The 25,187-nt window shown below is 38.2% G+C and overlaps 1 protein-coding gene across 1 annotated transcript in view; it reads right to left on the reverse strand.

Moving 5' to 3' along the window:
* LOC140236614 (receptor-type tyrosine-protein phosphatase S-like) overlaps positions 1–25,187 on the reverse strand; it is a 66,311-nt gene that overhangs the window by 14,477 nt on the left and 26,647 nt on the right. The window contains exons 10-29 of the mRNA XM_072316535.1: positions 23,115–23,417; positions 21,601–21,921; positions 19,955–20,248; positions 17,714–18,067; positions 17,061–17,198; positions 16,216–16,374; positions 14,724–15,013; positions 13,551–13,626; positions 11,409–11,515; positions 10,339–10,555; positions 9,162–9,255; positions 8,355–8,598; positions 7,555–7,591; positions 6,142–6,256; positions 4,846–4,920; positions 4,175–4,221; positions 3,499–3,674; positions 2,552–2,639; positions 1,608–1,684; positions 762–798 (exon numbers count right to left, since the gene is read on the reverse strand). Coding sequence (XP_072172636.1) covers positions 762–798; positions 1,608–1,684; positions 2,552–2,639; positions 3,499–3,674; positions 4,175–4,221; positions 4,846–4,920; positions 6,142–6,256; positions 7,555–7,591; positions 8,355–8,598; positions 9,162–9,255; positions 10,339–10,555; positions 11,409–11,515; positions 13,551–13,626; positions 14,724–15,013; positions 16,216–16,374; positions 17,061–17,198; positions 17,714–18,067; positions 19,955–20,248; positions 21,601–21,921; positions 23,115–23,417 — 3,249 coding nt within the window. The remainder of the gene's footprint in view (positions 1–761; positions 799–1,607; positions 1,685–2,551; positions 2,640–3,498; positions 3,675–4,174; positions 4,222–4,845; positions 4,921–6,141; positions 6,257–7,554; positions 7,592–8,354; positions 8,599–9,161; positions 9,256–10,338; positions 10,556–11,408; positions 11,516–13,550; positions 13,627–14,723; positions 15,014–16,215; positions 16,375–17,060; positions 17,199–17,713; positions 18,068–19,954; positions 20,249–21,600; positions 21,922–23,114; positions 23,418–25,187) is intronic.

The raw sequence follows: 25,187 nt of genomic DNA on the forward strand, positions 1-25,187 counted from the left end.
CAAAAATGTCAAAACATTCTGTATATTGTATACTCTGTATATATCATAATATAATGTCCACTACAGGCGGTATGTGGAATAAGAATAACATTTCATTTCATTCCATTTCATTTCATCTCAAACCTGTACACTGTGTGTCCTCTAAACTATCCTTGGTCTGAAGACTGTACACTGTACATGTACATGTAAGTGATATCAAAGTAGAAACAGTTCAGCTTTGATAGATAAAGTGGTAAAAATTAGTTAAAGGGATAGGGGTATTAAATGAGTAAAGGGCTCCAACACTTTTCCCTTAAAGACACTGATTAGTGCAGATTGCAGTGAATTACAGTGTATATCAAAACATCAACCTCAGCTGCTGACTTGGCTGTCAAATAACTCTACACTACAATATGTAAGTTGTGACTTGCACTTGTGGAAAGAGTTTGTGCAACTGTAATGCAGCAAGGGTATGCACATGGGCACAACATACAAGACGATAACAGTGTCTTATTGCATAGCCATTTACCACAGACTGTAGTTGCTCATATACCACAGTAGCCTATGGGGAATTAATACACTAGCTCACATGTTTCATTGAATAGTGTACATGCTTTGAAATTTCCTAAAATGCCTTATACGGATGATAATTGATCTTTTGCCAGAAACAAATCAAGAGTTCCCCAGCCCTACTTCTTGTCACAGATTTGAGTTACTGTTATTTCTCAGAATAGTTGTACAGCGATCGAGGTACATGTACATGTACAGTCATACGTACATACCTTGTGTTGCGATGTACATCTGTGGACATTTGTAGCCCTAAATCACAGAGAAAATAGCATTTTGTTACTGACATATGCACTATAAAACATTTCAAATACAATATAAACCATTAAATCTTAGAGAATTTTAAACTCTACTTCAGATCATCTTCTCTCTCGATATAAAATCATTTTGACTGTCATATGCAGTGAACATGACAGTAATGTCTGACTTACAAAGCAATACCACTCGTTACCAAAATACAATTAAAAAATGAGTATTCGTATTAACCCGTATAGGACGGTTTGATTTTGCTACAACACGCATTTCTCATAGACACCTGCCCGAGTATACTCGGGACTCGTCCTCAACGGGTTAACTTCAACTGATTAGAGACTAGTAGACTCTTCAAAAGACACATCTCTTCTTTTAGACATAATCATCTACGCCATACCATACATTGCATGCAGCCAAATATTTAAGATCCAGAATAATGCTTCTTACAATTGTCCTGCAAAAAAAAAAAGTGGAGATTGTAGCTCTATCAAAGAGAATTGCGGAAAAATGAATTCCACTACCAGTTTCAAGACCCATCATTACCATGAAAGTACCATAATATGGGGATATACAAGTTAACCCATTGAGGACGGACTGAATTTGCTACAACACGCATATCCCATAGACATCTGCCCAAGTATACTCGGGACTCGTCCTCAATGAGTTAATTCCTGACAAACATGTGTAGAAAAGCATTATGACTGCGCGTGCGAAAATCAGGTTTCTCTCAATGTATAGTGTACTTTCTTTTGGAGCCTGCAGAATTACATGTAAATGTATCCAGGAAGAAAGGTACTACATGTACTTACGTCAATGTAGCTGGCATTGATGTAGTCAGAATGTGGGTCAGTCTCAAACGGTGTTAGTTTGACTCTAGAGTGGTCATCTAATGTGATAGAGACAGTGAAGTGTGAGCAGAATGTCAAACAAGTGCGGGAGGAGAAAACATTCACAATGTTCATTTTCTGCATATACATGTAATGGCATTTGTGTGTGTGTGTCTGTGTGTGTGTGTGTGTGTTCATTTCAAAAAATCTCAAAATAGACCCATTCTACAATGGAATGTTCCATGCAACATGTATATGGTGGCTCTTGTATCACTTAAAAAAAGAAAAAATATGTGTGACTTAATTTTTTACTATGTGTGGCTTAGTCTTTTACAGCCCACAAGGGCAGGAAACATTTGGTGAGAGTGTATTGTACTGTATGTATCACACACTGTACATTTCACAAGCTCAATATTTTGAGAATCAGGACCTGCAAAACAATTTCGCAGATGGCTAAAGCGACAACTGAGATACACAGCGACAGAATTAAAATCAAGTTTCTTTCCTCCTCAATAAATGAAAGATAACTATTCATTAAACTTGGCAGCAAAGTTATACTTTTTTAAAAGGATGAAATATTTTGGGCTGTTTATGATTTCCTTGAAATGAGTCAATTTTACCAATACAACAATGGCAAAATTAAAACTCCTCAAAAATATTCATACAACACAGTACTAGTATTTGAAGATGCTTACAAAATACAAGCAATGGCAGCTATTCAACAGACATTATGACATTACCAAAACTGACAACCAGCTCTCTCTTTTGACATAAATACATCAACATCACAAAAGATGGAGAAATGATGCGATCATGGACTGCTGTCTACACACACAGACACCTTCCCACATGCAACCAATAGAACAAAACAAAACAAAACATAATGATATACTGCCAATGGGTTGTGCACACTATTGAAAACTCACAGGCAATAATGTTCTTGTATCGGTTCTTCCTCTTGTTCTCCGGTTTTTCTGCAACATCCCACGGATGCAGCTGAGATGAAGGAATAGTCTAGAGAGAAAAGAAATGTGTATGATATTTTGATTTCTACAATTTAGACTCACCAAACTCTTTGCCTAGCAGGTCATCTGCTAGTATGGTTTGTTTTACTGATCAGCGCTATAAGCACTGATTGTCAATCTGTCAACATTTGCCTCATCACATACAGTGACAGTCTCTATAAAGAAAGGATAAGCAAGAGTCATCCAATAGTGGCTTAACTGATACTCCCTCTGGTACTAAATCACATTTCTCCCATCTCCCCGCCCCCACATCGGGTTGATGAGAGCAGACTTTGCCTGATAAAACAGAGCACCCATGCCAGTTGCAAAGTGGACAAAGTATGATCATATTCACAGCAAATGTCTATACGTAAACCTTGCCCCAAATACGGTGTACCATGAGTACCCCAGTAACAGATATTCTTTTTACACGAGTATGCCTCAAATACTGCCCTTCTACTATTACTACTTCTACTACCACCAATACCACTACTATTAGCACTACCACTTCTACCAGAACCACTTCTACCACTACAGCTGCTACTACACACAACATCCCACAACTACAACTATGCTAATACCACTATAATCCCGTTTGCAAATACTACAACTACCAGTACCACCCATACCACTTTTACAACTACAACAGCCACAACTCACTACCATATTACTAATGCTGTTGCCCCCTCAATTACTGTCACCAAAGCATCTATCACTGCTACTGCCACCACTACTACCACCACAGTACCACGCCTACTATTTTGGCCACCACGAATGCTACACGTTTTTGTTTTGTTTTTTCCCCCTTCACAAACCATAAGACAAAGGTACAGCCATGAGTGGTAAGAAAGCAGACAATGGCGGCTTACATCATACTCTTGTCTGAATCCTGACATAGGACTGGCTTTCTTCCTGGCCACAAAGTCGATGAGGTCATTGAGAGGGATGGGTTGGTGCGCACTACTGCTCTCCTCAAAGTTCGCATAGATCGCGGGGTCCTCCTGGTGAACGCTGGCATCAGACAGGCCATCCACTGAGCGTGTATCTGAAAATAACATCACCTCTTATGAGTCACATTTTCAGACTTATTTCTCCCAAAATTGGTTAACTGAGACAAATACATGTACGTGTTCTGCAATGTGCATATGGATATCTATTACATGTATTGCATAAGAGAGAGAGAAAAAAAAACACATGAAGTGTACCTATAGTAAACTGTTAATGGGAAATACAATCATCCTCAGAGATTTATACTACACACCACGCAAGGTTAACAACATTGGGCAACAGATTACTTTAAAAGTGGACATTTTCATGGGGTGGAAATTTTTGCTTATTTTGCACAACCAGACACAAGTGCCAAAATAAAAGCACGCAAATATTTTTGCATGCCATATGTTCCAGTAGTCAATGTCCTGATCCAGCGGATATAAGAACACGCAAAATTCATCTTACCCAACCAAGCGTGAAAAATTACTCATGCAAAAAAAAATTCCACTTCAACAGTAATCATGGTTTTCCCTCATGCAACAAGACTGCACTTACCTCTGCCTAGTGTCGAAACATGCCGCAGGGGTACTTCATTGTTGTAGCTTTCAGAAAGCGAAAAAAGACAAAAGGCCAGTAAGTCTGTGTTGTTTTAAGAATACGTTAGACTGCTGTACCATTCAGCAATTTCTTTGCTCTCAACCATGCTTCCTTGGCCAATTAGCATAATATATCTGCTGGCTTGCCCAACAGCACATATGTTTTGAGACTTTATCATTTCATCGTTTGACTGGTGGTGATATGATAAGACTAATAACGAAACTAATGGTGACTATGTGTGACACATAAGGTGCATGAAGTGGTGACTATAGGTGTGATGGATTACATGACTAATTCAGTGACTACAATATGTGACTAAAGTGCCAATCGGTTGTGCATGAATGTTAACGATGTGACCAGTTGGTGACTGAACTTGTTGAAGTACAAGTAGCTAAGTGAAAGTAGTTCTGTCTTGGGTTTACTACGTGTGAGAGGAGCAAAAACTCAAAACAAATGTGCATCAACATCATGTGCGAATATCAAATGCAATTTCTATTTCTACAGGCATATACAATCTGTAGCTTCCTGGATCACATTAATCTTTGCCACCACCATTTAAATAGTGAATGAGGGCATTTTGAGATACAGAAACCGAGCCAAAATCAATTGAGAGAGGAGCTGCTACTCACCTAGATCTGGAAGCAGACGGCTTGCCTGCATAGAACACTGACCTGGTAGGATTGCTCTTTTCCATTCGACGTCTCCTGGACAAAACCAGCACCAGACTTTAACAATCACATCTCAGTGCAATGTACGTACAACACTAAAATGTCACAGGTTAACTTTTCCATAACCAACCACCCAATAATTCTACTGCTACATGATGATTAGGCCTCTGGATTCAGAAAGATGGAATTCAGAGTTACTGTGCAAAAAGAAACACTTCTGGAAGAAACAACCCTTGAAGCAAATGTTGAATAATATGTTGACTTTTACAATGCTGAAATTATGCAACGCAGATACTTGTCACTTTTCTCTAGTGATGGCAGACCACATACTGACCAAAATACCACAGCCAATATTTGATAATTATGACATTTCTTTCACATTGTTTTAGTGTTTACTTTATTTGATTTATTTTTTTACTACTCTTCTGTTAACCCGTTGAGGATGAGTCCCGAGTATACTCGGGCAGAGGTCTATGGGAAATGTGTGTTGTAGCAAAATCAATCCGTCCTCAACGGGTTAAATGAGGGTACGGTGAGAACATGTTTCCTCTCTTCTCGTATCAGTGTGTGAATTTCCAATTACTGTTAAAATCTGAGTTTCATAATGCAATTTGAATACGATTATATGAAACAAATTTTGATAAGAAAAAATTTTGCCTATAGTAGCGCAGTCATCAACAAGTTTTAAATACAATGAAGTGGGTCAGCATGTTAATAGCACAATGAAAATGTGCCACCTATAAGTATGGTTTCTCTTGATTCAATGTTTCTTTCTTTTTCTTTAGCTGTATGAATTCAAGGTACAAATCAAACTATCTCTAATAAGCAGAAAATACAATTTACAATCCTCAAAAATAAACTGCCTAGCATTATGTTGATGATAGTATCCTCAATGCTTTCCGATTACAGGCAAACCTGCCTTAGTGGCCACCTACTGTATACAGCCACTGAAAAATTCCCCAAGAAGAGAAAACCATGTTGCAGATTGTGTGAATCTATAGTGGTCACCTGTCTACAGCCACGACTTTTTCTTTTTGTTTTGTTTTGTTTTGTTTTATTTTGACTTCCTTAGCTGGCCATGCACTAGACAGGTCTGACTGTATGTTGCATTTCAAATGCTCATTATTACCATCACTATTACAACAGTGCTATGATCATTCTTATCATCACCCATCATATTAACAATAATACTGGTTAATGCTGGAGGGCTCGAACCATTTTTATTTGTTTTATCATCATCATCATTACCACACTCACCTGATATACAAAACTGCAACCCCTACCACGACTATCAGCACTAAAGAAACCATGATTCCTGCCACTACAACGCCGACCCCAGACTTTGGTTTTTCAGGCTTGCTGATTATTGGAGCTGTGTAAGGTACAATCAAAGGAAAGACATAAAGAATTTAAAATGGTGGCAATAATAATGATATTACATGTACATGTATATCAGCTTTGTTTTCTTGTTTAGTTGGTTGTTTTCTTACATATGAAGATAATGTTCTTCTATCATGTTGTGATACTCTACAATGTATATCATTACCTCAGTCACTGGAATCAAAACCACAATCCACGCACCCCACTCCCCTGAGGAGCAGAGCATGCAGTCAGGCGGCCATTTTTATAGCTTCCAATCAGTTACTCATTACAAGTTTGTACACATCAGTGGAGAAGAGCATTGTGGACAGTAAGAGTGTCTTGATTTGATCAATTATGTAAACACTGAGGCAAGGCAGGCCGAATCCTACACTTGTTGCTTAAAGCACTGTGCACGCACTATGCATTAGACCATTCCACCATCATCTTTCTGCTATAGGTCTGCATTTGTAGAAACTTAAAACAAAATATGGAACACAAAGAAGTAGTGGTGCATTTGCTGGCACAGTATGGTGGATACACAAAGCCAACAGAAATGTATAGTAAATCAGTTCGGAGAGAAAGCTCAATCAGGAGTTGCTTGTTTAGTTGACTCAAGAGGCATGACTATGGAACTATATATTTCATACAATAATTGTACTTTGCAAGGCAGGACTGCAGCTAGTGTACAGTTGTAGTTATGTTTTTTTCTCTTCCTGCCAATTAAAGGGATGGTACAGTATTGGTGGAGATGAGAATTGGGCTTCTAACTCTTTACGAGATATGTACCAAGAAAACACTTATGATATAGTCCAGATCATACCATTTTAAGAGGAATTCAAAGTTTATTTGACAAAAATTGGGTTTGGAATGACTCAAACATCTAAAAACAAAGTAAAACAAAGGGATCGTCACATAAAGTGTGGGTTCCACACTTTATTATAATCGACTTTTTTTTTTAATCTCAGCCATTTCAAAACCAATTTTCATCAAATGAACGTTGAATTCCTATTAGAATTACATGCGCTTTCATATTTCATAAGAGGTTTCTCATTATCTCACCAAAAAATGTTAGAAACCTGAAATTACACATATGTAAGTCTCAACCAAAACTGTTTGATCCCTTCAAGCATCATCACATCAGCTCAAAATAAACTCAGATTTGCTCTGCTCTCCAATCTAGTCCAGGAAAACTCATTTCGATGACTTGAATTTTTAAAAGTTGTCTACCATGCAGTATAGAAAGCTGTAAAAAGATGCGATTTGCAAAACGAAGCACACATCCTGGCAAGATATGGAATGAAGTCTTACCATTAAATTTAGTTGGATCACCAAACACAACAGATTTCTGCAAAAAAAAACAAACGAGGTAAAAAATCATGACGATCAGATATGCCATCAGGCATGGCTACATGTATATACAACAGATCATTTACTTCTGTCTCTAACAACATACAATTCTTCCTACATGAATTAAAACCCTAATCATGTTTCTTTTACAGATTTTAGCCAAAGTAATTCAAGTTACAGTAAATGAGAATATTGGCTTGACCTAAAGGAGTTCTAAAATCATGCCTGTCTGACACACATAATATCTGTGTGCTGGAGTCACACATTTCATAACCTCTCAAGTTTAGGAGGCAAATTTGCAACCTGCATAAAATTGTCACGCACATTTTATATTAAAACAAAACAAAACAAAACAAAACATGTACACTAAAACCAGCTTTGTTGACACGAACGTACACAGTATCTTAAGGCATACCCAAAAATCATACAGTCCTTTGTGACATTGTGTAGATTCTTCTTCTTGAATACTATTAACATACAAGAAAATCACTATCTTACGAATAGATATAATGGTGTACAATGTAAGCTGGTTTTCGTCCGTCAGTAGTGTTTCCTTGGCAAATTCATATTTGCCTCAAGTAATATGACCACGCTTCTTTTTTTAACAGTACACATTACTAAATTTCCACTTTCTGTAATACATGCAGTACAACTTTACACATTACAGTCATGTTAAAGATTTTCTTCTTTTTATTTTTGTTTTCCATTCTACCTTTTTTCATCACGGGTGAAAGACTTTTGGTTAGTTTTGATGAACTTACGCTGTATTCAGTATCGCTGACCACACCGGTGCGTATTTCATAGGACGCACCCTCTACCAGTGGAGCATTGTAGTAACCACCATAGGTCTGATTGTCTCCAAGGGTGAAGTTCACTGGAAATTCGTCCCTACTGAATTTCGCCCCGATGTAGGAGTTTGGGTTGGCGTGGTACGCGTTGAGTTCGTTTTCCCTCCTCCGGCGACTTGGGGTGGGGTTTATCCTAGTGACGCTCACCAGGACATGTCTGAAAAGTAAATGTGCATTATTCTTTTCATGAGATTGTGGCGATCCACGAAGTGTTGCAGTCTTGATGGCACGCTTTGCAGAGGCTCGCAGAAGTTGCACAATATAGAGTTTTTAAAAGTCATTATTTCCATATACCTGCAGGTATTACTAACGAAGTAAAGGTACATAAGGCCCCAAGAACACAGATTAGGACTTGGAATATCAGAGCAGGCAGGGGGAACTCACATACTCAACCTTCCTTGCAAACAAAGGGTGTGTTTATGCTCAATTTGTAAAGGCAGAATCAGTGCCTTAAAATGCTGATTCAAAACGCTGATTCAAAACATCGTTCACGGGAGCATTGTTTATGCTCACTTTCTTTAATTGAGCTTGGAAAGAGCGTTTACGATTGCTTCACTGACCTCAGTACAGGCAGGTCAAATTGGGGTGAATGCTTTTTCGGAAGTTCTTGCCTGAGTGTGTGCATTGCTCACATTTCATAGCATGTCTGATATCATTTAGATTATTCTACTAGAATCCCCTGTCATATTCATGACAAGGAATTCAATAATATTCACTCACGTGATGTACTTGGACTCCACAGCGTTGATCATGATGATTGGTTTGCTGCTACTTGGTGAAATCTGAATCACTGGTGGACTGGGCATTGGTAAGTCTGTATCATGAGAATGAAAGAAAAGTGACTGCATGTGGCTGTAAAGAGAATTAAGTGGGCTTCAATTATTAACCCGTTGAGGACGAGTCCCGAGTATACTCGGCCGTAAGAAATTGTTCTTCATCAGACTCCTTTAAAAGCAGTCTAAAAACTCACTTGTTTAAAGCCTCAATTTGACTACTTATTACATGTACTTGATATTTGTATGTCCTTTATCTCCTTCACTTTCTCTTCCTTCCGCGCCTAGAGCACTCTGCAGAGTGGATTTGGCGCTATATAAATCATATCAATTATTATTATTATTATTATACTCGGGCAGGTGTCTGTGGGGAAAGAATGGAATAGCAAAATCAGTCCATCCTGAACGGGTTAAAGCTCTCCCATTTTTATCTTCCCAACTGGCACATCATCTGGCATATCAATCTCTTTCCTACTATACAAAGCTTGACTAGCAGGGAAGGGGCATGGAAACTGTTCCATAGAAAGAGTTTGAAAAGTCATTGATGGAGGTTATACAAGTTCCAAAGACCAAGTGTTCTCTCTATTTAATGTAGCATTGCACACCCTGAGTTTAGATCACGAAGTGTAATGTTTTCCACAACAAAAGTCACCAAATGAAATTTGCAGCCTATCGACATTTTTACCAAACATGTCAGAAAAGCAGGAACCAGCGGGAATCAAACCTGTCATCTATTGCTTTCCGGGCAGCGACACAACCACCAGGCTATCCCTGGTTGCCTGCAGTGACACGTTGAACTTGGAACAAATTTACTTAAGCTCCAGGAGTCAGACAATGTAGCCCACAACGGACAAAGCAAATTACTGTAAAAATGAACGCAAGCGATTATCAAGTAGAGGGGTGAAGATACATGTATGAGTTTTCTTCAAAATGTATCCCTCTGTACTCATACCTCATTCAAAACATTGTGTCGGCAAAACTTTTGCTTGCATTACAATGTCGCAAATCTTGGCTTCTCCAAAAATTCACCAAAGTTTCAGGCATGTGTAAATTTCTTGTTTTACAGGACTTACTATGTAGTTGTCACTGTAAACACACTACAATAATATGGCATGACGTATTACCTGATGGAGGTTTTGTACAGGCTTCCACAAACAGACTACGGTCCCCATCACCGCCTTTACTTGTTGCTGCAATTACACCGACCTCGTAGCAAACTGCCGCTTCCAGGTCTCGCAAAATATGTTCCCACACGTCGCCCTCTACAGGTATAACCTCAGTGTCACTTGTACTTGGGACGAATGATGGCTCGAGTGGCTTGCGCTTGACTCTAATCAGTATCTGCAGTGGTTGTGTCAGAGTATGAAATGCATTGATCAAGTGCCCTTTTAATGCGAAGTTACATGTACAATGGATATTATTGAAATATGACCAAAAGAGCAGAATAAACTTGTACATGTGCAGTTTTGACATGTACATATTGCATGGACACAGTCATGCAACAAGTATAATAAAGTCTGTTAGAAGCAATCATTTCATATTAACTATCAAATGACATACAACACAAACTCTGGTGTACAGATTTTGCCTACATGTATGTAAAGACTGATAGATACAGTACAAATGAAATTGAAATTAAATTCACCCTTTTAACAATTTGATTGATAAAATTGTTGGAAATAAAAACCATAAAAGCACAACACAAGAGCACCCACTTTTAAAACATTGTAAATATATCAGTGTTATCAGATCAGCTGCTTCAAATCAGTCAAACATAGAATATAGTTGTAATTACAGTACATAACAGCCTACAGTGTTATTATAGTCTTAAAATCTACAGCATTATCAAATAATGCAAGCTACTATCAAGCTTCTTCTTACTGACATTTGTACATGAGTTTTTGCTGATTTTGTATGGCAGTACAAAAAAATATATATAAATAAGAAAAACATAGAGATTGAATATTTTTTATAATAAAAGGCAAACTTAAACATTCCGATGATCTCTTCAGATGACAAATTGAGTGATGAAGATATATCTGGGGGGTGTTTCATCAACGCTTGTCAGCGCCGACAGTTCAGCAAAATCCTTGGTTTTGATTGGCTGAGATGCTCTGATCACTGACTGTTACTATGGTGATTCAAGTTGTCAGCGCTGGCAAACGTTGATGAAACACCCCCCTGGTAGCAATACCTTATACTGACTGATTCTTCCATTTGGGTATTCAGGCACAGTCCAGCTGACAGTCATTGAAGATTCACCAATATTTGAGATGCTCACATTTCTTGGGGCACTCGGCTCTGTCACAGACATGGAGAAACAAACACACTACTAGACAGACAGAAACACATACAAACAGACTGACAAACAAACAAACAAACAAACAAATGGATGGATGGACAGATGAATACCTCACACTATGAAGATACAGCGGTGCCGACATCTTTTAACTCTTTGTGCGTATTGAAGCCCCCTATGTGTATCTGTGCCACATCATTTTTAGACCACAGTATGAGCACTTTTGGAAAACACTCCATTTGCACAACCATGCGAGTGTTTGTAGAAGTGTTTGTGCTACAAAATGCACTTCACTGCAAAGTTGCAGAGAAAACTGCAAGCTTTAGTGTGATGCGAATCTTACACTGTATGAAAAAGCTATGGCTGTGACACTTCCAATGCACTAGCTAGGGCATATCAGGATTTACTGGTTGGTTTCTGAGTGGTTGTGCATTTGAAGAAAACATGCAAAAGCTAGCAAACTGTCAAATGAGTCGGGCATGCGAATATGGCAAAGAGTTACATTGTACATGTAAATACACATAATTGATACATGTAGATGAAGACAGTTATAGTAATATATACAGGCACAGAAGTCATTGTACAGAATATAAAGTGCATTTCTCACTCATGTTTGGTCACTATTGGAAAGATATTTGATTCCAAGAGAGTCGCTAGCTGGTAAACTGTAACATTTGTGACCCTGCATCACAAAACCACCAGAAAGTTGCCAGGTATGAATTTTTAGTTAGGGGCGCATCAAATGTATGGGCACATTAAATCTGGTCACCTTCTGGAAAGTGTTAACTGACAAATGAGGCTTTGAAATTTAGGGTAAAGTCAGATGCTCAATCTCACCAAGTGGTGCTCTGTGCAATGAATGGAATGAAAAACAGGATATCAAACTTTATTAAGTAACAGCACTGCAGGGATTATCCTTCTAAGCTTTATGATTTGCCACACTCATTAGGCACATTCTATTCATAACTACACTGTACCAATCTTTAAATGCAGCAGCAGCATCATTTCAAAAGTTACTAGAGTTGAAAGTGAACAGTGTGCAAAAGGTTTTCAAAAAATGAAAAGGGGCTTGTAGGGTATTGTGTATGTCTCATTGCACTCTTCAAGAAAATAAAAATGATCACGAAAACCTGGAATAAAACAACCCACAATTTCCCATTCATTTTATGATCAAGTTTGAAGCAACAGTGGAAAATTTACTTCTGTACACAAAAGCATTTTAAAGTTAGATTGTAGTATGTGACCTTCCTGAAATTTGAACTTAGCACATGATCTGGACAGTTGCAGAATACAAAGATCTCCCAAGAGTATATGCACATTAGTACATATACATGTATGCACTTGCCAACATTAAAAACTAAAAAGTAGGCACAATTTGGAGTACTGAATTTTCATAGGAAATGGGGAAATTCCCAAATTTCCTAAACGTTACTTCATTCAGGTTTTGAAAAACATAGAGACAAAATGAAAAAAAAAAAATGTATGAAGAGATGGCACTTTAAAGTGCAAAAATAGGGGATGTCCTTAATGAAAAGTTAAATACACGATTGTAGGGACAGTGGGTAAGTATGCATGTACAATAGCTCTGTCCTTACTTTGTCTTGATGCCACTTTAATGGATGGCACTTTAGTCCAAAAGAACAAAATAACCTGTTAAATGTAATTCTCACAGCCAACGAATAACCAAGACACAAAGACAAAAGAGAAGGATAACTCATACCTGCCAACATTTCAAGATGAAATATCTTACTTGTGGATTGCAAAAATCTTATTTTATATGCAAACTGAAGTTAAAAATCTTACTTTCGGTCAAATCTTCAGAAAATACACATGAAAGGTATATCTAAATATTTTTTAAAAATCTGATTTCTCTGACAGAAAATCTGATTTTGCTATTTTTAACGTAAAAAATCTTACTGAATCTGATAAAATCTTACTAGTTGGCAAGTATGATAACTAAATGTCACTTTCCCAGATCCCCTAGTCCCAACTCCCAGTCCATATAGTGTGGGACGAAAAGGTAACAAAGTCTCTTACTCCCTTCTGCTGTGAGCTGTACGATAGGAGTCCGTGGGGCAGCTGGGCCTACGTCGATGATGGATTCAGCACGTACCTGTGTGAGTGTGTGTGCAAGTTAGGCAAAAATGGCGTAAATCTACAATCCAACCAAAACCATGATGGTAACAGGAAAAATGGTATATCACTCACTGTTTTGAAACCATCTTTTCTCTTGCACTGTGTCTAGCACAAACAGATCAACACAACTGGCTGAAATTCACAAGTGTAGTAGGTTGTAAATCTCCTCTGTCTTTTATATATAATGTTAATTTTTTAGCATGTAAATGTGCATGACACATCACATGTGCAAACAGACTTTAACAATGAAAGCAGGCACTAATACACTCATGTGCTCATATGAAAAGTGAGCCTACATCATGCTTGCTTAAGTCCACGGACTAAATCTAAACGACAGATTAGATTTACACTTTATACCTATGTGAATTAACTCTTTATGTGCCAAGTTCGCATATTTTGCTCAATTTCATTTTTTAAATTTCGCAATTTTATTCCTGTCACATAAAGCTTGCATTTTATATGGTTATTAACCATGACAGGATGTACTGGATTTGCACATAAATTTTAACTTTCTGTCACTGTTTTGTGTTCAAATGCTTCTACAATAATGTATCTACTGCTAATTTGAAAGAAAAACAATCACAGATTTGTCATACAATTCACATGTACATCAAAGCAAAGCTTGGCATTTTCTCTACAACTTTGCTCACTACATGTCCAGGGTAACAAAAATCTATGAAAGTTACATAGATTTGAACAACAAAGTTTTTACCAAAGCATGACTATGTATACATTGCTGTCTCAGAATAATGTGGCACACAATGTACACTGTGTAAAGATTTAAGGCCAATGCACCACAATGTGTCTGTCTCAACCTTTACTGCAAGAACAGTGGAGAATAAGAATTATAAGTGCAGATACTCAACATCAAACACTTTTACCGGTAAACAAACATATTATTAATATGGTTTATAATATTCAGACTGCATTTCTTTGAAAATTGGAAATAAAGAGAGATGGTCAGAAATAGAAAAGGAACAACTCTCTTTTTCTTCAAATAAGACAGTACCAAGTCTTGTTGGGGGTCAAGATGAATGCAGAAGCTAGAGGGGAATAATAGACAAATCGTCATACCTGAATGGAATAATTTGTGTCAGGTTTGAGACCCATGACGCTGTGTGTGTGCATAACATCTGGGTTCTGGCAATCAAGCAGCCGGCAGGGCGACGCATTGTGGATCGGACAGTCCTCTTGATAGCAGGGGATGCTGACATTATGGACGGTGCTGTTGCTGTCTCTGGTCTCCCAGTAGAAGATGTAAAAGTTGATGATCCGTCCCTCCGGGGGGTACGGAGACCGCCACTGGACAACGAGGTAGTTAGGGGAAGAGTGGGGAACACTCACGTTGCGCGGACGAGCGGGTTCTGCAGAAGTAGATGGATAATCATGTGTGTTTTACAATTAATATGAACAATTCTGTGCACAAACACAATGCTACTGGAATCAAACAAGAATGTCTTATGACATTTGTAGAGAACCTTGTTGTCATCTTTTCATTCAGCCTTTCCTAATAAATGTATGTTCAGAACTAGATGTCTTGATATGAAACAAAAGACACACAATGTCTTCCATATCAATATAACTTTCACAAAGATGATATAGAACAGAAAGAAATCAAATGTTACTCAGTGCAGCTAGGAAAATCTAATCTGAAGAATATTGTGATAGGGAATAAAAATAATGTCACCAAAACTTTACAGGTACTACAAACTTGTAGTACGCAAAAATTTCACCAAAACCAAAGAAATCAAATTTAAGAAAATCATATCCATATCTCCTTGAATGTCATTAAAGTATTACAATCTATGGTTTTCTATGGCTACTGAAACAAAAACTGGAGTGTGAAATTTCTTGTATGATATTTCTTATTCTGCATGAAGATGTTATACAATGTATATGGCTGAACTATATAGCATTTTTTTTTTCAAATATACAATCGTATACTGTTAATTTGACTCAACAGGGTTTCCTTTTTTGAGATCATAGTCACATTTTTCCTTTCAATGAATATAAAAAAAGGAATGTACATGTATACCAGGTAACTCAATTCAAATGGACTCTCCTATCACATCTTAATATTGAAAAGAAAGCACACACTCTGGAAAAGTGTGTACTGAGAAAACAGGCTCTGAGGTTTGGGGTCCAATCAAGTGCTTAATCTCACAAACCCACGTTCTCCAAAATAAATGGGGGGGGGGGGGAATGCTGTAAAATGCCCTAGCAATAATTAAGGGATTATCAGTTTCAGCTCAAATTGCTATCAACACATCTGATTCATGCCTCATACCAACTTTCCTTTTATGATCCCAAGCATAAGGATAACTTCAGAAAATGTGAAAAAATTGAAGATCGACTAAATAGGTTGACATCTTTTTTTTCTTTCTTTCTTTTAGTCCTCATGTGAGATTAGGTTGTGCGACTATTTGTTATTTTTGTGATGCGCACAGTCACATATTAACCCGTTGACGAAGGACTGATTTTGCTACAACACACATTTCCCATAGACGCTTGCTTGAGTATACTCGGGACTCGTCCTCAACGGGTTATTCAAAGTAAGTTCACTTACTTGCTTCACTTGTCCTCGCAGTGGAATTTGGCCCATATTCCTTGGCCAAGTCATCATTGCGAGCTCTTAGCGAAACGCTGTAGTAGGAGTAGGGCGTGAGGTTACTAAATTTCTTCTCTGTGCTTCCAGAGGGTTGGCTTCCACTGGCAACCATGGCACCTTTAATGTATGCAAAGGGTTTATAATAGATAAAGATTATCTCATGTTGAGATTATGAATGAAGAACAATTTACAGCTGTATCACAATTCACAAATCACAATACCAACAAATACATTGTGTAAGTACCATATACACGTGTACCCATCACAGTGGCAATTCATCCCAAATTGGACCATTCACAGAACTGGCCTAATTTAATATACACCGAATTTAAATACACGTACATGTATATGCTCTTCTTTAAATGCATGATGTACACAGAATGCCTGTAGTATTCACATGTGTGTGTGTGTGTATTTGTATCATATAGGTATAGGTACATGTACAGTTGTATATATAGAAATGTTAAATCAATGATTTGATTAAGGATTGTTTTCAAATTTATTGTGCTGCACTTCATCTTGACTTCTGCAATGCATAGAGAAATGAGACACTTCTGTTCCAGCATGCAAAAACGAGCACGTGGAAGGTGATATGAACATGTACAATGTATGAAAACTAATGGGTAAAACAATGTGATGAAGTAATGTCCATTATGAAATAAATATACCTTACATGAACAAAACTTTTAGGATTGAGAGACAGCTAGAAACTATTCAAATTAGGAAATTCTTCTGTCGAGATGTTTTCATTGCAACTGATCAACTAGAAATTACTCTTCATCTTTAAAAGGATTGATTATCACCTGTCCAGTCATAGAGGATGTAGTCATAGTGCGTGATGGGTCCATTCCGCTTTCCACATACTGGCTCTTCCCAGGAAAACGTCAGACTTCTCTTCTTGATGGTGATGGCTTCGACTTGTGTGGGAGGTCCGGAGGGGGCTTTTCACGTGGACAGAATTGGTACGGAATTGGGTGAAGATTAAAAGTTTTAATGCATTCAACACAAGGAGAGATTGAAGACAACTCTACAAAAGTGATATCTTGCCACATGCATAAGTAACCAGTATCTACAATACCTGTATAGTGTGCACATTGTGAAATGAAATACAAGCAACAAGTTTTATTATCACCTACAGGTATTAGTCTTTCTCTGAGTTGCACTGCAATTCATTGTATTGCACTGAAACATCTTTACAGTACAAAAAGATTTCTTTTCAGTGTGGGAAAAGGGTGCTGATGTGTTGTAATCTTAATCTTACCTAAACAGATGTATATTTGATGTGCTCTCTAGCTCACATGAGCACACATACACATCATACACATCGACAAAAAAAAAGAAAAAAGGAAGCATTGTTTAATCATTTCCAAGTACTTGAAAGTGCACATGCAAAAAATGAGAGAAACCTAACTTTAAAAAACACACACACACACACAAAAGGAAAAAATGACCTCACCAGCAAAGCCAGTACGTGCCAAAGTCTTTGCTGGGGAACCAGGCCCAGCCGACGTACTGCCAGCGACGTAGATTCTGTAGTTGGAGTTTGGCAGGAGGCCGGTGAGATTGAATGCAAAGGGGCCGGACCTGCCTTCAGCCCCTTCCACGGCTCCCCCCACAACCCCGCCCTCAGAAATTTCCCCAGCCCCTTCTGTAGAACATTGGTCTCTAAAGAGCAGCTCATAAGAGATATTGTAGGCAGCTGGGAGGCAAGGGGGAGTGGTGGGGGCATTCCATTGGACATTCAGGCCCGCTGTGATCCTCTTCTCATCCTCCAGCTCGCTCAAGACCAGATTTTCTGGCATTCCAGGTTCTGATAAGAAAAATTAACATCAGGGTTGAAAGCATAGTTCCATACATGTTTATAATGACATAGTTACACAAACTTTGCAGAGCTGTGTGAAGTGATGTAGTCTGACATCTATTACCCGACCATCTCTGACCCAGACTTCTCGATCAGCTGGACATGGTCATGCAGTGAAAATTAATGAAAACGTAATTGTAACACAATTATATCTCCTACAAACCTCACAAGAGGCACATGTAATATTCCCATCAGAAAAATGATGTGAATTTTACAGTGTAATGTTTCAATTTCCATAAAAAAGAGAGAATTATTGCATAGTTTTAAGCTGGATAGCAGTGATCACCACTGAGCTGTGATATAAAAAAAAAAGAGAATATACAAATGTACATTTCGTATGAATGGTATGTACCACTATGTGGTGGGGTAGTGCTATTAAAAAAAGGAATGAGAGCAAAAACACATACATGAAAGCTTGATGTCCAGATGAGAAACTTTGGAGTTGTCAAAGCTAGAAACCGCTGTTTACTGACTTTATTAGTTACAGTATGCAATTCAAAAGGTTCATTATTCAAAGGTTCATTTCTCTGAAAAAGAAATTCGGTTAATTAGTCTAAAAATTTTATAAAGCTTGTTATCACGTAGGTTTGTTATTCCAAAAATGAAATAGAGTTAGTTATTCCAAAGGTATTTTCATCAGAAAAAACAAAAAATATTAAACCGTTGAAGACGAGTTCCGAGTATACTCAGGCAGGTGTCTATGGGAAATGTGTGCTGTAGCAAAATCAATGGGTTAAAAGTTTATTCCGAAGGTTCATTTGATGGTACACATCTTTTTTATTTTCTGATTAAGAGACTTCATTTCATTTTAAGATGAAAGAATCTTTGCAATTTCAAAACTTTGGAATGACACCGTGAATGTTCTCTACTTAAGTTTTGGATTGACAAACGGTGTAAAGAATTATTGTGCTTATTGTAGAATAATGAACCCATAGAAGAGTGAAAATTTCCTTTTTGGATTAAGAAACATACAGGATGATAAACATCAGACTTTTATCACACTTTCCTGAAAACAAGTGTACCCAGAGGGACAATTACCTGATACACCTGTTGTGGCCGACATTATTACATAATCACCCATTGCCGAAAATGTATGAATCCGCACTCCAAATTCATATGCTGAACAAGACTGCAAGCCATCAAATCTGCAATTATTCACTGTGCTGCTGACAGACGGACTGTTTCTCCCATCTGGATGCTCCACGTAAAACTCATATCTATAAAATTCTCCGTTTAAATCTTCACACAAAGGGTCATCCCACCAGAAGTGCAAGGAGGTTGCAGTGGCATTAAACGAAGTCCCTTGAATTGGGGCAGGTTCTGCAAAAGAAGATCAATGAGTACATGACCGGTGGAAAAGCGCAACAAGACAGAACTGGTCGTAAGCTGTCAGAAGAAGCATTTATGTATGACAAAGAGAAACTAGTACAGCTTTACATCTACTCGTGCTGTGTTATAATAATATCTACCAATTCAGAATTGTATTCTTGAATAAATTCTTGAATAATCCTCCACCCAAAAACCCACAAATTGTTGCATGGTTTGATTTTTTAGCAGGCATGCAAATAGCATTCGGATCAGCCTGATTATATTTTGATTTTTTTTTTCAGTGTTTCTGACAAGGCTTCCCTTTTCCTATCAAACTTTAACAAAATGAAGAAATATTTAAGAAACTCATTTCTGGATACCCTTTCTCTTCTTTCTGCCACCATACATACATATATACATGCTGCAGATGAATCAAGTCCAGGAGCGACTAATAATTTTACAATGTACTTGTACATTATGTCAAAACTTCCAAGATAAGAAATTACTACCTAGGTAAAATATACTTACTGCCTGGTAAGGTAGTCCCATTTAGGATTTCCGGTACACTCAGTGTCCCATCAATCACCGTCGCTATGGAAATATCGTAGACTGCATAATTCTCCAGACCAGTGAGAATGACACGTGATGTGTTGGAGTTTACGCCGAGTAGCTGACTGTCATTTACTGCCTCCTGAGGGCAGGCTTCCCGTTGAGCCAACTGATACGTGAGCTGGTAGCCTTGCACACGACACTGATATGGTACGTTCCAGGTGACAGTAAGTCTCCGAGGCTCGTTGTTATGGACAGCCATGGTTTGAGAATCTTATCACCCATGCAGGCATGATGACAAATCGAATGTGACAAACTCATCATTCATCACTAAAAAGTAACACTTTTTCATCATCAAACCTACACTGCTAATATGAGGAGAAGACCTGGCATGCCATTCTTGGTATTGCTAATGCGAAGAAAGCATCTGCATATGCTAGCTGTAGAACCCTGTCACAGATACACTGTTATAGATTCCTCGGTGCCATTGTTGCTTTTGGTTGTCTTGCGTATGTCGCAGTTCCCATACAATTCGATGGGGTTATTTGTCTGCTTTTCCGTTACTCCCTTTTTCTTGGCTATAATGCAGCTTTAAAAGAGTGGAAAGTTTCTAAATTTTACTGATTTGCAGTCACTAGTATCACGGTTCACTACTGCAAGGGTTCACTGCGCTGGTCACATGATGGAAAGTGAAGAAATTTTCAACAAAATTCCACCCGAAAAAGACAGAACTTGACCTGAGTGCACGTGCAGCCAAAACCTGGGCAAGTTTGTTGCCTGAGTTTGTTCCCATAATGAATCTAAACGCTGCTTTGCGTAAGGCACCTAGGTATTGGCAATACCGAGAATTGCAGCATTACGACATTGCAAACTACTATTCTGATAATCAAGTGAAAACTATGAAGTGAGCCTGCACTGGTTTCAAAATACCTCTCTCCCTCAAAGATCTACTAGTAGTTCTTTACATGCAGTATGCTAGGATTTCACATGGGTAACAGATTTGGGGAATTAGAAAGACGCTGCAGTGAGTTTCCTTGGCAATACTTACATTGCAATTAAATATAGTTGTATACGATGTGCAGTTGAAGCGCACAGATGAAGAATGCATACCAGCATTATCAGCATAATCCACAGTAAACAGTGATCTAATTCAGTCTTTTTCATTTATTCAAAAATATTCTATGTGTTTAATATCTAACTGTGTTCATACATATTATACTACATTAAAACTGGGATATGGATACAATTCAGGTAAAATCTAATATAGAGTCTTTTGTGTGAATGGCATGGACATCACATGGACACTTCACACACACACATACATGGCACTCGAAACCTGACTAATGCTGCAATTGTATTTTGCAGAATTCAGCTCAAGTGATTATCTATTCAACTTTTTTTCTTTCTTCTACAGTCCTTTGGGAAAACAAGACACAATGTACTAATCTCTTTTGTGTATGTACTAAAAATGCTGTGGCTGGAAATAAATAATGTAATCTCCTATAAAAATCTTCACTAATTAAAAATTGACATGCTCATATTACAAAATTCATCAGTTAGTAACAATGAGAAAAAAATATCTCTGGACAAACTGGTTGTAGGCACCAATCCATTGATATACTTACAGGTAACACGCGTGTTTCCGGGGGCTGTCACAACATCCCCTGAGTACCCATGATTGACAGCGGAAATATCCAGCTCATACTTTGTGCAGGCTTCCAAATTATCAAAGACTACAGATGAATCACTGCAGTTATAGAATCGCTTCTTCCTGCTCTCGGGCAGAGCGATGGCTCTCTTCTTTTCTCCCTTCTTGTAGATCCGGGCGTAGTAGTACCAAAACCGACCACCAACATTTTGGCAGGACAGGCTGTCCCAGGTGAATCCAATACTTGTCGGTGAAGTGATGGAGGGGTCAATCTTGATATTGGTCACTGTAGGTGGCCCTGGAAAGCAACAAGAGGATTTTTACCAAAAAAAAAAGAAAGATATTTGATAGTATTAAAGAACTCATTCTTCAACATACACTAGCACCTATGACTGTCAGATTTGTCTATTCTGTGGACATCACACGAATGCTTCATAGCAGTACCGCTAGTATGCAACCGTTGTCTGTTTTTTCACTGTAATAACCCGGCAATTGCAAAAATGTCAAAAGATGGTTTGAGTCTCTGCATTTAAAGGCACAATTAACCATTTGCAGTTAAAACCAAAACCCAGCACTAGTGCTTTAAAATAGTTCTAAAATGTGAGTTACGGATAGAAACAACCCCTGTAAAAATCTAAATCTTCATAATCGATGTTAAGTAACAGGTTTACTGTGAAAAATTTATATGGTAGGATGTTCTGTGATACAACAGACCTACACATAAGTCTCAAATATGATATCTTGAATTTTTTTTCTTTTTAAATCACTGCTCCCAAGGGTAAACAGGACCTTAAAGTGATAAGGATCTTACGAATATCGGTCAATGCTCTTACGTTTTGCACAAATGTATTTATGCATTTTAATGAAAAACGAAAATATTAATGTCTACAATTGAGACCACACCCAAACATGTTAACCTCTGTAATAGTTAAATGCACCATTGAGCCAAAACTGCTAGCATCTGCATTTTCTAAAAGAATCTAAAATGCAACACGAATCAGTTGTCCTTACTCTGAGTCTGATGAAAAAGAAGCTCTGCAAAACTTATTTACTGGTAAACATAGGTACCTTGAGGACTTCTCTTGGTGACCATCTTTATCAATAATGATATCAAATTCCCTGCCACTGAAAGATTCTTGCTATTAAGACTTTGTTAAGATGTGACCATGGACTTTTAAGAAGAAATTAAAAATGTAAAGAGTTTTACCAACTACACACAACATACAAATGGCAAACAAATATCACCTGCTATAACTCAAATGAACCAACCAAACTCAAGGGGAAATATCATATTTGTTAAGCTACAGTGGCTCGGCATTCAAATCAAACTTTTACAGTTTGTACACTCAAATTTTTGCCAAATTAGTTTCTAACTAATGTTCTATCTTCATCAAACTCTGACTGTTTCAACACTTTACTGGAACAAATTTGTTCATACAGGATATAATTATCCTCTTGCCATATCATCAAAATATAACAAATGTTTCTCACTTCCTTCACTCGTGTCTGCTGAAGTCGCTACCTCGGAACTCTCCCCGGCACTGTTCACGGCCACCACCGAGATGCTGTACCAGGAGTAGGCCTCTAGGTCTGTCAGAGTGTAGGTTAGCACTGTTGTATTCCTCTCCTGCTGAATAGGGTTGGTCTCAGGGGTAGAACAGGCCTTCTTACTCTGCAAAGTGTAGCGTATGATGAAGTAGTCTGCAGCACAGGATGATTCTGCTGTGGTCCAACTAAACTCCAGTTGAGTCATACTTGCAGATGTCTCTTGTAATGCTCCCACTTGTTCAGGTTCTATAAACAGTGAGGCAGCAGCATTATATGTATTTAGACAAATGTTTTCCATTGTAAGACCCCATTGCAAGTTCTTACTTTACCAGCCCACAGATCGTACTCTCTTTTTTTTTTCTTTCTTTTTTTTTTTTGCCTTTTAGAGAACTAAATCAGCATTCCTGGTTCCCACCTATTTTAAACTGCATTCTGTGGGGAATATCATAGGGCCTACGGATTCATAAACAACTTTGTAGATATGCTCAACTGCAACCCCGGAAATAAATACATACCCCGGTACTGTATACAATCATGTATATGCTCAATAGCACAAGCAGGCACTCTAAGACTTGTTTCTGAGGCTAGGGTGGACAAAAAGCTGTCAAACACAGTCCTAATGGTCTGTCTTTGGAGTAGGCACTGCACTGGTGCAGGTCTTGGCAGGTGTAGACAGTCAAAGGACCTTTAATACGTCTAATTGAGCCAATTCAGGCTTATACTCACTGATGAAAACTAAAATGCTTGTGACTAACACATATCTTCATAGATTTCTGCACAATTTTGTTCAAAAGGAGACTCTTTGTGGTAGTAATAATACTTTGTGACCCATTCTTCACACTGCCATGCAATTCACTTTCCTTTCCTCTGGGCTCACACTACTGAGAGACTACCCCTGATTAGGAATTAAATGATCACTTCATTTGTTCCTTCGCAATACCTTTACAAGAGTATATCATAATAAGCCAGAGCACCACAAGACTTCTAGCATATCACTTCATGATCTTCCATTTTCACTGTAAAGAACATTTATAGAATAAAATAAGAGATTTCAAGGGGTAGAAAACAGGGGCTGATCAAGGAATTCTGTAAAGGGGGGTGCAACTAATGTTTCTGGTGCTACTTCCGGGTTTCATTTCATTTTTTCCTTTTTAGTTCTTTTGTTTTTAATGAAAAATAAAGGGGGGTGTGCGCCGGCTGCGCCCCCCTCTGGATCCGTCCCTGGAAAATCTCAAACGCGATGTTGAAACTGGCAAGCTGACTGCTGTCTGATATTACACACATGAACAAAATTGAAAGCACATGCATGAACAAGTGGCTTCTCAGATGCATGCAATTAACCCATTCCTTACGGGAACCTGGTTTACCAGGTTCCCGTGGGAGCAACTGATATACGGGAACCTGGTTTACCAGGTTCCCAAAATGAAGACAAGGGTGCCTGCTTCAGTGGCCTAAATTCATGTTTCTTTGTGTTAAAATGCTCAGAAAAGTGGGTTTGATAAAAAGATCAGAGTTTATTCTATCAGGATTTGTTCTCCTGCTGTTTAAGAAAAAGGGGGTTTTACAGTATTATGTACCTTTTCCTGATTTAGTTTTTTGCTTGTTCTGCTGTAAACTCATACGAACATGTACATAATGATCAAGGCTGAGATCAGTTAGAAATGCGGGTTCGCTGACCCCAGACACCTCATTCAGGTACCTGGTTTTGTGTAGAACAAAAGATTCTGAGAGCTCATCAGCGCACGCTCTATTCATACCTCGCACCCGATCGATATTTCCATTGTTCACGGGCACATGTAGTTGACCGTAGAAAGGGGGACACAATGAACCGCTTGACTGCCTTCACACAGCTGGATTACCAACCTGTGTGCCTCTCTGTCGACGGGCGAAAAGAATCGCGTTTGGGGCATTAAAGGCACTCAGAGAATTGCGGAAGGAACGGGTTAAGTATATTACAAAAATGATTGAATCAAAGTGTTTCTATAACAGCTTTATAATCACCTACAGGTCCACCTA

This window comes from Diadema setosum, chromosome 13 (genome assembly GCF_964275005.1).
Source record: "Diadema setosum chromosome 13, eeDiaSeto1, whole genome shotgun sequence".
Taxonomy (NCBI): domain Eukaryota; kingdom Metazoa; phylum Echinodermata; class Echinoidea; order Diadematoida; family Diadematidae; genus Diadema; species Diadema setosum.